The sequence below is a fragment of the Gallus gallus genome, chromosome 9 (assembly GCF_016699485.2).
Source record: "Gallus gallus isolate bGalGal1 chromosome 9, bGalGal1.mat.broiler.GRCg7b, whole genome shotgun sequence".
In the NCBI taxonomy this organism is placed as follows: domain Eukaryota; kingdom Metazoa; phylum Chordata; class Aves; order Galliformes; family Phasianidae; genus Gallus; species Gallus gallus.
The window spans coordinates 4,824,593-4,838,859 of record NC_052540.1 but is presented as its reverse complement, the minus strand read 5'-3'; the positions used below and the strand labels follow the sequence as shown (position 1 = coordinate 4,838,859).

The 14,267-nt window shown below is 46.8% G+C and overlaps 1 protein-coding gene across 2 annotated transcripts in view; it reads right to left on the bottom strand.

Moving 5' to 3' along the window:
* UBE2G2 (ubiquitin conjugating enzyme E2 G2) overlaps positions 1-14,267 on the bottom strand; it is a 17,209-nt gene extending 2,942 nt beyond the window's left edge. The window contains exons 1-6 of one of the 2 annotated variants that reach the window (XM_046898404.1): positions 14,143-14,231; positions 13,364-13,534; positions 8,921-8,956; positions 8,780-8,825; positions 3,314-3,432; positions 1,336-1,476 (exon numbers count right to left, since the gene is read on the bottom strand). In XM_046898404.1, the coding sequence (XP_046754360.1) occupies positions 1,336-1,476; positions 3,314-3,432; positions 8,780-8,825; positions 8,921-8,956; positions 13,364-13,534; positions 14,143-14,185 (556 nt within the window). In that variant the 5' untranslated portion in view covers positions 14,186-14,231. 2 annotated transcript variants of the gene reach the window in all.

The following is a 14,267-nucleotide window of genomic DNA, read 5'->3' as shown; positions in this document are numbered from 1 at the left end:
GCTCTGCTCCTCTTTTGGATGGTTTGTTCTATTAAAAAAAAAAAAAAAAAAAAACTCATTTCTGCAATATCTTTCATCTGAGGATTTCAAAGTGCTTTACAAAGCACACTAAGACCCTGCAACTCAAACGCTTCTTTTTGTAGAGAGGTAAACTGAGGCATGGGATTTCTCGGGTTCATGGTCAGCACACAGCAGGACAACTGTCACAGGATTACACAAGCCACTCAGAACATACTCTAGTCATTCTGCTTCACGTTCTGGTCCAAATAAACAACTCAGCTCACTGCAGACACTTTAGGTTCATGTTTTTCTCAGTACAATGCTGCTGGCCACTAAAAGCCAGCAGTCAGGCTAGACGCACAAGACACTCCGTTTGGTAAATTCAGGTTTGCTCTGTTGGCAGATCCACAGCTGAGAGCTTGCCAGTGGCCTGGAGGGAGATGACAATTGATGTTTTACACTAATTCTTCCAAAAGCCATGGGGAAAACAGGATTAGAATACAAGAGAGACCAGATGATTCCCCAGTAGAGCAGTCTAGGTAAGGTTGTACAACAAGCCATGTTCCTGGAGGGCACAGGGAGCCCAATGAGGCACTGGTCTCTGGACAGATTCCGTCAGCAGGTTACTATTTTGAAGCTGACACAGTCACAGATAAGAATCTTCTGCGTGTTCTTTGATCAGCTTTGTTGCTTCTACAAACTAAACCTTCATCATTCCAAACTGATTCTAGGGGACACGCTTCTGCCTTTTCAGGCAGTTCAACAACACTCTCCACAAGGTGGAAAAGATCCATCTGTCAGGAAGACGTGCATGAGAGATCTGATCCATCGTTCTTGCAGGACTTAAGGTAAGAAGTTGCACTGACTGTTGTCACCACACAGCTTCTCAAGAAGGCTTCCTTTATATCGGAGATGGCAGAATGGGGTATATTTCCCAGGCTGCCAAACAGAAATCAAGGGAACCGGCTGGCAAATAGAGGCCATGGACTCCTAACCCTTCTGCCTCATAACCCTTCTGCTGCTAAAGCCAAATCCATTACCACTTTGTGCAGGAGCAGCTGAACTTCAGGACCCATTACCTGACCAACACCCTGTGCCTGGCTGCTGCTGACCAGAAGGAACAGAGTGCAGTTGTCAGAAAGCTGGAAATTTACTAATTCAGTCTTTTTTTTTCTCCCAATTATTTCAAGAAAATTGGTTTATTGATAAATAAATATGAGGGCTTTAAGTACCCTGATTGCTGCCAAGTAGCTTAAGTGTGAAGATGCAAGAAGCTTTAGCTACGTATCAAGCAGAAGCTACCTGAGCTCTTGCTAATAAAACCCCAGCCCTTACCTGCCAGCATGCTAACGACGGACAAGAGGATCTTTTCCACACTCTGCACAGGACTCCACCGCTCAGCGCTGCTCTCGTATCCCATGGGATCATCCCCAGGAGCATGAAGAATAGAGATGCAAACTCTCCCATCTGGGTAAACTGTGCAAGAAGTACAGGGGATTGACTATTACTCCAAGGAAACACTTGGCCCCTCTAGATCTTTTGGACTTTGCCTTCGTATGACTGATATAAACCCAGTTTAAAATTTCCTTTTGCAAAAAACCTGGAAGACAAAAATCTAACAAAAATTTATGTTAAATAAATTTACAAATCACCTCCCCCAAGCTTGCTGGAAGCACTCAGATCACTTAGCAACCAATGAAAGGTTCCTTGGAACAAGTAAGAGCTGCAGCCTGGTGGAACAAGCCCAGCATTAGTGCACAGCCATAGCTCCAAGCAGGTGACTAGTCCTGTTTAAATCACACGGTAACAGTCATACATCACTGAATGCATGCTGGAGTCCTCCACTGGACCATGACAGTAAAACAGAATTAAGCAAACTTCTCTGCTGCTTGCGACCTTGAATTTTCATTAACATGATCCAGAGTCATGGAAATACCCATGTGTAGCAGCTGAGTCAGGCTGTTTGGGCCTCTAGCAGCCGACCCCTCCTGGCTACACTGCATTCTGTAACACAAAGTAGCCCCTAGCAGAGATCTACAAGCCAAGCCCAGAGCTAGAACAACAGCATACTGCATGGATGCAGACCAGTCCCACCAAGAAGTCTGGGTGAACTAGTCCAGCTGGAGCAACAATGGCCATGCAGTTCCCATATGCTGACAGCCGCTGCAGATGTCAGAGCTGCAGAGGTGACATTGAACTGCCTTGGGCACTTCTGCACAGCTCTGTGCTGTGATGTGCAAACAGATGTGCCCCCCATGTGAGAACAAAAATATGGGCTTGTTTGTGGCTTAAATGGGCTAGAACCTGTGTCAGTAGTACTTTGGGAAGAGGAAAGTAGAGGAACTTCAAGTAAATGCAAAATTCCTTGGAATAAGACAACAAATAAATAGCTTCCCAGCTGAGACTAAGACTTGCATTGTAGAAGTGTCAGAATGCCAGCTGAGAAGGAAACCCTAGGCAGCAGGGCAGTGTTTGCTGCTTATTGTTCTCAAGCGGCAGAGGCCTAATAGCTTCAAACATGGGTCCAGCCCATCAAATCTGGGTGATGACAACAATATGATCACAGTCCATGCTGATTTGGTAGATGTATTAATGATCTTACAGTAAATGCCAGGACTGACTCCAGAAAGTAGCAATTTGGGCTGTGAAAAGGAGTTCTAAGGTTTTTATCAGTCCAAGGCAAAAAGCTGTACTCGTTGTTACTTCAATTCCTTCCCCTGAGGTCCCCAGAGAAATAAAGCTGAGGTATTGTCAGCTCTATAGCTGCAGCAAAAAGGCCAGCAAAGTCTTTAGTACTGAGGCCTGCAGGTGTGCCAGCTGCATGGACAGAGCACCCTGGACTTCAGAAAGATCACGCCTTGGTTTAATGGGAAAAAAAAAGCCATGCCAACTAAAGCTGCACCCAAACTTTGGTCAATATGAATAATTTCACTAGTTAAAATAGCACAAAACTACTTAAATACAAACCACAGAGCAATACTGGAAAGTATTGTTTTACTAAATCTTACATCGTGTACAAAACATTTATCTTCAGACTGATAACGCAGTAATTACAAGTATTCCTGGAATGATCTTCAAGGCAGTGGAACTGTTGGAATCTACCGGGCTGTTTAACATCATAAGGTATGTGAGGATTAATGAGACAAGAGAGAGATATCCTAGCAAAGAGCAGCACTGCTGCGTAGCTGCACATGCCTACTGAACGGACAGGGAGAGCACCACTCATCCCTGGGTCAGGATGCCTGCTCTCTCTCTGCAGAAGCTGTTTGTTTGTGGTGTGAAAGCCCCCCTGCTCCCCATGCATCAGACTCACTGTTTGGATGGAACATCTCACACGTGAACCTCATCTTTGGAGGACTTAGCGGATAGTCAAGCGGGAAGCTCAAAATAGCAGGGAAAACCCCATACTCAAAACAGGTATCTTCAGGACCCCTAAAAAGAGATAAAAAGAGATTCACCTGAGTTACATATATTTCTTTCGCCAGCTTCTTGTCTAACGAGACGTCCTAGGTTTGGATTATATCATCTACTCTGGAATACTAAGAGTTAAAACACTCTCATCCCACACCTCATAAACTACAATCCAAATATGGGGTTTGGGAGGGAATGGGGGGAAAAAATAAAAAATAAAAAAAAAAATCAAAGCTTGCACACTAAATTACTAGGAAGGTCACAACACGGCTTAATTAGCAGGGTGTGTCTGGCTATAATTGGAGTATCTGGCTCCAAGGCATGTTCCAGGATTTGAGTGTCTGCACGTCAAGAGAAGGCAGAGGCAGGTGTGGGACTCCTGTGTCTTTGAAGATGCTGTTAGGCTGCAGAGACAGAGATGTCAAATGCTGCAGCTCAAAAGTAGCTTATAAAACTTGGGAGGATTCAAACTGCCAGTATCGAGTGCAACCACACGATGTTTGGTAAAAATAAAAATGCAGCCCAGGGACCACAACTGCCAGATGCAGGACAGCCCCGCTGCTTTGCACACTACAGGCATTTAGCTTTCCCTCCCTCAAAAGTACACAAAGAAATAACTTCATCAAGGCTCCTGCAGAAACATTTCCTTCTCGTGTTCAGCATCTAGTTCAAAGCATGAGTGAGTGAGCATACAAAGACAACTATATTATCCTCTCTACACGAAACATTTTTGGAAGGTAAGCAACAGAGTTGATTTCATGTGATTTATTCCAACTGGATGAACCAGCTGGAAGTTATAAAACAAACTGCATCTCCCCTGATTGGAAAGATCAAGAAACAGGCTTCGTCGTTTAACATCTCAGCCAAGAAAACCTCACATCTCTACTAGAGAGCATTTGAAATGAGGATTCTATTGCCTGGGAAGCCCCACAGAGGGTCACTGTTAAACTCAGCAATTCAGAAGGCTTGGCTGGCAGCTAAACACAAGACCTGAGCACTTCAAACCTGAGTATTGACACGAGGTGAGATTAGAGAAATGCAGCTACGTAGAACAAACTAAAGCATCTAAACCATGTATGCTCCCTTTCTGGTCTCTTCCTTAAATTTAGCCAGGATTCAATATTCGCATCTGAGGGTAAACTGAATGTATTTTTTCACAAGGATTTTAATTCCAGCTGCATTTTCAAAGCTTATTGTTGAACTTCTAAGAGTATGTACATACACGCATTGAAAAGCTGGTGGGTGTCTTCTGTTCTGAGAGCAAACACACAGCCTTAAGGGCTCTTCTGTCAAATACGTTAACCCAACATGCTCCAAGTTAGGCCCTGCATTAAGAGAGCATACTGCTTTTGTTTCAGCCATTCATTGCTGCCAAGGTCAACTTCAAAGAAATTATTAAAGTTAATCCAAGACAGCATTTGCAACTACAAAACGCTCTGAAGACCACAATGGTTAAACTTACTGCTTTCAGTTCTAAAAGGATTATCAGCAGAGCCAGCAAGGCAAACAGCATGGCACTTCTGCAGTCACACCACCTGCTCGGTAGGGATTTCACAGCACATCACACTTTCGGGACCTCTGCGCCTTCTGCTGGGATTTTCCCTGAGCTTTTCCCCCTGCTAAGGATTCCCCCAAGAAAAGCCCAGACCACAGCAGCAGCATCCTTCCAACTGAGCAGAAAGGCCAGCAAACATTTCTTTCCCCATGGGATGCCCTTCTGCAAACTTCCTCCAGCCCCTGCACACCCAGACTGCAAGCTGCAGGGAGGTGCCAAGGGCAGCACCAAGCCCAGGAAGGACCTGAGCCATCGCTGGTAATGAACATTTACTTCCCCTTAGTCCTCTTCAGTCTCAAGGATCACAAAGCTATTTCTACCCTTCTGTAGCGTAACAATCAGCATCTTGTCAGCTGCCATAGCACTTCGTCTGTGCTATTCTCCGTGCGGCCAGGCTGGATGGGGCTTTGGGCAGTCTGATCTAGTAGGTGGGCAGAGGGCTGGAACTGTATGATCATGAAGGCCCCTTCCAACCTAAGCATTCTACAGTTCTATAATCACACAAGGCACTGAAATGCAGTAGGAACCAAGAGCAGCGTTCAGCTAGGGTCAGAGGGAACTTGTCACCTGCATGTGAACCAACTGCCTTAGATCTGACTCAGTCACTGTGCACTGCGATCTAACCAGTCTGTCTTATCCTCTGCATGCATTTGTTTCTTGCCTATCCTGTCCTGTTCCCAGCAGCTATGGCAAAGACATTGATACGAATTGCAGAAGTTAACAAAAAGTTGTGTTACTCCTGCAGTGCCCGTGCTAAATGTAACTATGCTGAATCCAAAGCAGAGAAAATCATGCTAGGAACAATTCCTGTGATACAAGACATAATATGAAGATTCTGAACTCCATGAGCTTGATGTTATTTAGGCAAGGGGAAAAAAAAACAAGAGTAGTGCCTGCCAAAATAGGGGGAAAAATTGAAGTGATAACGGCAATTAATGCCATAACCATGGCTTCGAGTACATTTGTAAGTGGTTTCTCATTTGTAAAAGGAGGGTGGAAAAAGACCAAACCCCACAGTCATCAGATGCTGAACAGGGGAATTCCATGCTAGAGGACAAAACTTGGTCTTGAAATGTTAAATTCATGAGCTTGCGTAACACAACACAGCCTGTCAGACCTCACGCAGTGTCAAGACATGGAGCTGATAAACTCCATCGACGTGCTGGGGCTATTTATCACCAGGAATGAGGCACCCGGCTGCAAAGGTTTGGTTTTTGTAAATACTCCAAGTCAGCTCCTGTTTGATGCCTTATCAGAAGGACACACTTAACACCAGGCTGTAAGCTTCCACTAGTCAGAAAAATCACCATGTTGTATTTCAACCTACAGCTCTAATCCATAAGCAAAAGAACTGTCCTATCATTCAATCATGTCAATGCAGAACGCTTATGTTCAACATTTATCCAGCACTGCTGCTGCAGGCAAGAACACCAGGAACACAAACTAGCATTGTTATTTATTATATTTAAAAAAGCCTTTTAAAATGATCTCTGGGCCGAGCTTCTACATCAGTCTCTGTAGCATCACCCAGCCCACCTCCAGATTGCTAAATGGGCAATGTCTTTTCCCCTCTTAAGTCTCTCCTTCCTTCAGTTTTGTTAGTGATGATGTACTCTAGCTTTCTAGAAAGTGTGTGGACAGCAGAATAATATTCTGTTCTCTTTTCTACAGCACTTATCCACATTTTGCATTTCATCCCTCTCAAACGTAAGTCAACCTTACTTTAATCACCTCATCTGCACTTCTTTCAATCCCACAGTCTCACACAGCACATTTGAGATTACAAAACACTGAAGAAGACTATCACAAACATAAACAAGTCATGTCGCTGGCTTTCCAAACCTACTCAAACATGTTTACCAACAGAGTTTTGTAAAGAGATTAAAGTAACCCAGCCTGCTTAGGGTAAACATGTCTCTATTGTACCACAGCTTCAGAATTTAGCAGATCTTAAAATATAAGTGTATTATGACACACACACGATTCAGAACCTAAAAGCACCTCCGCCTCTCATTTAGTGCTGACAAAGACCTGAAGCTCAACACTCAGCACTTTAAAGGGCTTTCAAGTCTGCAAGCAGATCCTCTGCTGTTTAAGAATTTGTTAGGGGAAACATCAGAAAAAGGTATTTTCTAGGTAATGAATCAAATACAGAAGTATGCTGTGTGTCCCCCATGAAAGCTGTCATCAACCACAAAATCTCTGTTACTAGAAAGTAGTGATGGACAGGAATTTCTTTCCACGTTCCAAGAACAGCAATAAATCCTCTGGGGTTTCTAAACACCGAGCGATGTACAGCTTTCTGAGCTGGCAGTACATCACAAAACGCATGTTTTACCAAAGTGGTAACTGTCCCACTTACAGAAAGAACAGTAAGATTCCACGGTTGCCTAAGGTGACAGGTTTTGACTGCAGTCATCTACCTAACTCCATGGCTGGTATTTATCTTCAGGAGACTGAGCTGCCAGGAAGTGCAACCTGTTCATCACAGGACATCCTTGCTGCAACCAGCTCTCTGTGTCGACCCACAAACAAGCAGTGGTAATCCAAATCTCTATCTACCAAGAATTAAAATAACTTAGAGCTTCATGCTTGCAAGAAAGCAGGATCCCCACGCAGCTTGTACAGAATAGGTGATAAACTACAGCTTGACAGGAACGGCATTGTTTGCCTGCCAGCTGCTTTTCCACCCTTGGACAACACTGTCCAAGGGATCATGCAGCACAAGGAGCTGTGCTGAAAGCCTGCCCTGTGCCCAGCCCCAAACAGGGACAGCAAACACCACTCTAACCAAAGAGCACAAGAAATGCAGAGTGTGGATTAGTCCTACCGACAGGTTATCAGCGGCAGGTCTGGAACTTCCTCATCTCATTGTTACGTGTCATGTGTATAAACTGTCAGACCTGTTCCTTCCCCTCCAACAACTCTGTAGAACTTCTATCTTGTAGAAATCTCCACACACCCAAAAGCCCCCAGCGAAGGGTACAGACAGCAGTAAGGCAAAAGAAGCAAGAGAGAAGGACTGGCAAGCTGCTGGGTAAGACCTCGTCTTTTCAAGGTAACTTCAGCTGTGAACAACTGTACCCATCAGCTCAGGAGCAGAAGGAGGACGCAGCTTTGAAGAAGTCTGTCACGCCCCAAAACACAGCAGGGAGTGATCAGAGCTGTTCATCAGCAGAAGAGTTCTGCAAGGAACCACCACACCCAACATCTTCTCAAGAGCAGCTGTTCCATGAAACGTAAAGAATTTTAAAAGATTTTTAAAGTGCTGTTTTGCTGCTGTGTTTTTCTTTTGTAATTTCAACCCTACCTCAGATCAATTCTCTTTCAATTTTCCTACAAGAAATTCGAATAGTAAGTAAACTAGTTTTAGACACTGATTTTTTTTCTCCTACCACTGATGGTCTATCTGACCGTTTTGCTCCCCTTAAAACTTGAGGAAACCTGTCCTGTATTTGCAGTTGAGCAATGTTTGTCATCTACAAGCAATTTATGGTTTCCTGCAGTGTTTGTATACACAATATATCCAGTGGAGCTCGAATGATGACTCTTGTAAACTCTGCAAATTACCCATGCCAAGTGTTTCTTATTATGACACCTGCACGACAAATCATCACTTAAGCTGCCCCACCACACTGATTGAATTCCAAATATAATTCCCAGTTTGGATCAGAATAAAAGTTTCCATCCACAGATAGGCCAAAGTCAATGTAATGCAAAAGTAGGAAGATTTTTTTAAATATTCTTGTTCTCCCAGAAAGTACTCATAGAGTACAAGTGCTGTTTTCAGAAAAAGAGGCAATACTGACTCACATAATCAGAGCTTCCCACTCAAAGAAGTTTTCTTCGTTCATAGGACCTATGAGGAAAAAAAAAACAACCATGAAACGATGCTCAGAGCTGTCAGAAAGTAAGGCTCCAACTTCACAGCGCACCAGCTGCTCAGCATCTCACCTGCTACTATCCCTTCTGGGGGGTTCAGGGTCAGTTCTGTAAAAGAAAAAAGACAAGGAATGTTAACACAGCCTGAGGAAACCACAGGAGGAATCTTCTGGCCTTGCTTTTCTGGGCAAGGTTTGACATCCAGAAGGCCTGTGCAAGACAAAGCTAAATGACTGCAGAATCAGAGAATGGTTTGGGTTGGAAGGGGCCTTAAACACCAGGTTCCACCTCCCTGCTGTGAGGGACTGAACACAGTGCTTCAGGTGGGGCTTCACAAGGGCAGAGAGGAGGACACTGCCCCCCCACCCTGCTGGCTATGCTGCTGCTTTTAATGCTGCCCAGTATGCAGTTGGCCTTTGGGGCTGCAAGCACACACTGTCCCAAAGCAGACCCAAGGGACACTACATGGACACGGGGCTTTTGACCACAACAGTTTGAGTGCAACCATCCAGCTAACTCATCATCCACTGAGGAGTCCATCCATCACAACCATATCTCTCTGTTTTAGAGACAAGGACATTGTCTGAGGCCTTGTGCTTTTTGAAGATCTCAGAACTCGTCTTCCCAGTGGAAGGAAATTGGGAAGGAAGGCAAAAAGAGTTCCTTTTCACGAGCATGGGGCACTATGCTACTGGGTAGAAAGGTGTACACTCAAGAACCCAAAGAGAAAACAGGTTGTACTGCTACAGCCTATTTGCACCGACTCAGACTTCACAGCATGTCCACACAAAACCCAAAACAACACTAAAAGGCGAAGGAGCAGAAGCAAAGAGATAATGACAAGTGCCTCTGTTCTGCAGATCTAAACCATCTCGCCCCATGCGGCCTGGGCAGTGCAAGCTGAAAGAGACCGAGAGTGCAGCCATGGCTGCACACAGCATGCTCTGACTGACCCACCCTTGCTCTGTATAGGAAATGGATGAAGTTCCCAATTCATCAGTGAACGTCTACCAGCGACTCACACCATGCAAACACCAACCACAGAGCACCACATGCATTCTGCAACCTGAAAACAAGCAGCAACGCATCACCGAGGAAGATGAAAAGTCATGAACTGCTGAATGAGAGGCTTAAGCTAATTCCTGCTGGGCTGTAAGCGAGAGCTGTGGGTAATGCTGCACAAACCAGAGCACAGATTTTTGTCTCAAAGCGGTGATGGATTCAAAAGCCATTGAGATACGCTGGCAGGAAAGACAGCAAAACCCTCCGGCTCACACAGATTGCCATCAGCTTCAGCAGAGATTCAAGTTCAAAAGAAGAGCAGCAGATTGGAGGTCAGTACCAGGGCTGAACACATCCTGAATATGAGAACAGGGACATTACAGAGCAGGTTTTTCCAGCTTGGCAGTGGGTCTGCAGCAGCTCTGCTTGCAGATGGTTCTAGGCAGATGAAGGTGTCAAACCTGGGAGCTCCTGGAGCTATTTGGACCGATCTTGGGGCTCTTTCTTTAAGGAATTCTGCTATTTCCCACAATTTCCCCTGAAAATCCAAGGAGCTCTGATATTTCAGACCCTATGCCAATGGGACTGGATGCAGGGGCTGGCAGCTGTGCTGAGGGGTTCTGTACAGCTGGGTGCTGAGAATCACAAGGCAAATCCCCAGAGCAAGGAACCTGCAGGGCGATGAAAGCTCACTTCTCCACCTCTCCCTGCTCACCTCCTACCCTGGACATCAGTCAGAGGTTTCCATCCTGAAGGACCAGGCAAGGCGATAACCGGGCAGTGAATGGGCACAGGAGGTTTGATTTGGAGGAGGTATTAAGGATGAAGAAAGGCCTTTTAAACATGGATAGACACGTCCTACTGCGTGGTTTGTCTAGAACCACTCTAAAGGAAATGAGGGGCGCTGCTTTCAAGAACTGCAAAGCACAAGCTGCCAGGAGCTGGCGTGGCAGCAGCTGCTTCAGTCCCACTGCAGCTTCCAAAATAGAAATCAAAACAGGGCAAACTCCCAATCAGCACTGTCCTACTGTGGGCCTCTCAGAGGCTGGAGGATGAACAGGCAACGTGGCAAAAAGGAGAAAATGGAAATTCAGAAAAGGAATCCTAAACAAAAAAAAAAAAGAAGAAGAAGAAGGTTTTGAAGAGGCAAACAAAGAGGAAAACAAAGGAACAGAGGGGCTCGAGGAAAAGCTGAGGCTGGCAGGTAAGGCACCGGGCATTCACACCCCACCAGAGCCACTCTGGGGTGTCCCAGGAGCCTGGGTGGCTGCAAGCCCTCTGCCACACACATGTGGTGAGTGCATGTGGGAGCAGCCCATGGCAGGCAGCCCACCAGCTGCCTCAGAACAATGCCTCTCTTCAGCACTGGGAGCAGTTGAAGCTTTGCATCCTCCGCGAGGCATCCCATTCGGTTTGCACGGCGGTCGTGCTGCACACAGTCAGGGGATTTGCTTCCAAATGCAAACACAATGAAGTCCCAGCTTGCAGCAGAGGAGCTAAGCCTTGCTTTAAAGCTTTGCTTTTAAGCTGAGACCGAATGAAAGGGAAAAGCTGGCACAGCCAAAGTGCAGCACTTCTGCTGGGAAGATGGGACAGATCTGGGTGCACACAGGCTCAGTGCCTCCCTTTCCATTTCACTTCCCCGCCCCTGCTGCTCTGCATCATGCAGATCTGCCTTATCCAAACCTCCTGGTTTTAACCCTGTGCTGCTCCCAGCAATACCTGCCAGAGTTACAACCCACTACTCGGTCACCTCTTTGCTTTCCTGTAAGGAGCATGAAACTAAACACTGCACGTCCTGTGCACCTACAGCTTCGACTGAGTGTTTCCCATGTAACCCATTTTAGATTTAAAACACACAAGATACCTTCAAGAGCATGCAGTAAGGAAATGGTAAAGGTAGAAGCAGCAGGTTTCCTTAAGTCTCACAAGCGTAAGCTACTACTGAGAGATTAATTTTAGGCTTTAAGACCATTAAATATTCTAAATTTGGATTTTAACAAACATATCCTCCAGCAGGAATCACTTGCTTTTTTATACCTGATTTTTGAAAGCTTTATCTACGTGAGTATAAAATCACTTCAATACATGAGACAGCAAACAGTCATCAGCCTCCAAACATGCAAGCAAAGCTCTCAGTGAGGACAAAAACCAAAATGAACCCTGTTGGTGCTCACAGCCACCTTCCCTTCAGCTCCACCTGGATGGGAAAACAGTGCCATTTCACAGCACCTCCCAGAAGGAAGTAATGGTTTTCTGTTCCAACAGGTTGAAAGCTCTTACAGCATCAGGCATTTTTCACATACGGTGACAATAAACAGATTTAAACATGCACACAGATACAGAAAATGAAGAGTCAAAACTTATTTAAAGGAAAAAAAAAAAGCAGGAATGGAAAGAATCAGCAATCTGGTAAACAAAATGCAGCCATCAGCAAGGCACCGACTGCCAAACATCTCTATCACAACCAGAAGTACATAAAGGGAAGAGGGAAGAAAGAAGGAAGAGAACTTCAACAGAGCAGAACAAATTCTGCAAGGCTGCAGCTTGGCAGCCTGTTGGGAAGCGCTTGGGAGGGGCTGGGCTGTGTGGTGGTGAAGCTGGACAAGAGCACCCACTAAACACACAACCCCAGCCACGAAGACAGCCATGCAGGCGACCACCAGAACTGAAGCTTTGCTTTACTTCTGGAATTCAGGTCTGCAGGAGTACTGAGCCCTCAGTCACAGAGCATTACTTTTGCCTTTCACAACACTCTATCCGCCTACTGTTGGGAAACTATAAAGGAGGATAATAAACAAGATGTTATCTCACGTCATGTTAAGTGCTGCATCAGGACACGATGCAAAGAAGATTCATGCAGTGTCTGCCTGTAGTAAAGGATTAAGTAACATCCTTTTCAATGTTCATTAGTTAGTTAGTATCAGTTTTCTCTTAGCAATTCATTTATGTATGGCATTTTAGTAAGATCATGGAGCTTCTCAACAACAAAGCATCAGAAGTACTTTGGGGACAGAGAGGACTTACACAGGAGAGCAGACAGGAGCAGAGACCAGTCCTGCTGTGGCTGGTTTTTGAGTCAGCGCTTCGGGATGACAACAGAGAAAAGCAGTACGTCTAGGACATCATGTCAGCAGGCCAGGGCTGGCTGTCACCATCAGATGGGTTAGAGTTCACGCCCCAAGACCAAGCACGGGGTTTTGTCTGAAAACGCGTACCCAGAAATACTCTGTTTGGTACAGGCTGAAGCCATCCACCAAGGCAAAGTGAGAACCAGCTCCACATCCCTGCAGAGCAAACGGCCTTCACATAGCACGGAGCAGGCAGCCATCTCCTGTGGCCAGTCCTTACAGCTCAACAGCACCCTCCACCCAACAAACAGTGGATTTTCCCCTATCCTGTTGCCTTTTGTCATGCACAAGGCTGGGAAATGAAAGACCAAAACCAACTAAACAAAAAGCAAACTGTCTACCTCGCAAAAGAAAGCCACTTTTGGTCAGCTCATGAGCACACCTGGAAGCGGACTGCTTGTGCTGGCAGAAGCACTCTGAGAGGGCTCCATCCTTCCAGCATCCGGCACCAGCAGTACCCGAGGTCGGCACAGACTCCCGGCTCCCTCTGGCGGGGTGAGAGCAGCAGTGGCTCCCCTGGCTCGGCTGTCTGCTAGCCGCAGCTCATCCAACTCTGACACAAACAAGCCGAGGTCATTCCTCATTAAGATGTACTTAAATGCGTCCACCAACTGCGCACTCCTTCACCTTTTTGAGATGTTTTGGGTTTTGTGTTAAGACGCCAGTAAGTCATGCCCACTGCCACGGAGCTGAGCCGTGCCCACCTTCCTGTGGGGCAGAATCTCTCCCTGACCCCCCATCTACCCCTCCCCTGACACAGCCCCATGCCATTCCCTCGGGCCCTGTCGCTGTCACACAGAGCAGAGCTCGGCACTGCCCATCCACTCCCAGCGAGGAGCTGCAGCCGCCACGTGGGCTCCCCTCAGCTCCTCTGCTCTGGGCCGAACCCACCCCGGGCCCTCAGCACTCCTCACACACACGCCGTGCCCTCAAACCCTTCCCCACCTCCGCACCCTCCTCTGGACACTGTATCGCAGTTGCTCTTCAGACATCAGCCCCAGAGCCGCCCCTGCCCCACACACCCTGTAGGCCCCAGGCAGCCTTCAGGCAGTGACGCCGCCCCCCTCCCGCAGGACCCCCGGCCCCACAGCCAGCGCCCTCCCGAGTCCGGCGCCCCATAGCCCCCAGTCCGCAGCATCACGGCCCGGCGCCGCTACTCACGCTTGTACTCAGCCATCAGCCGCTTCAGCGCCGTGCCCGCCATAGCGCGGCCCGCAGCGCCCCGGCCCGGCCCCGCGCCGCTTCCGGGCGGGCTGGCGGGGAGGAAGAGAGTAGGGGGCGCGCTA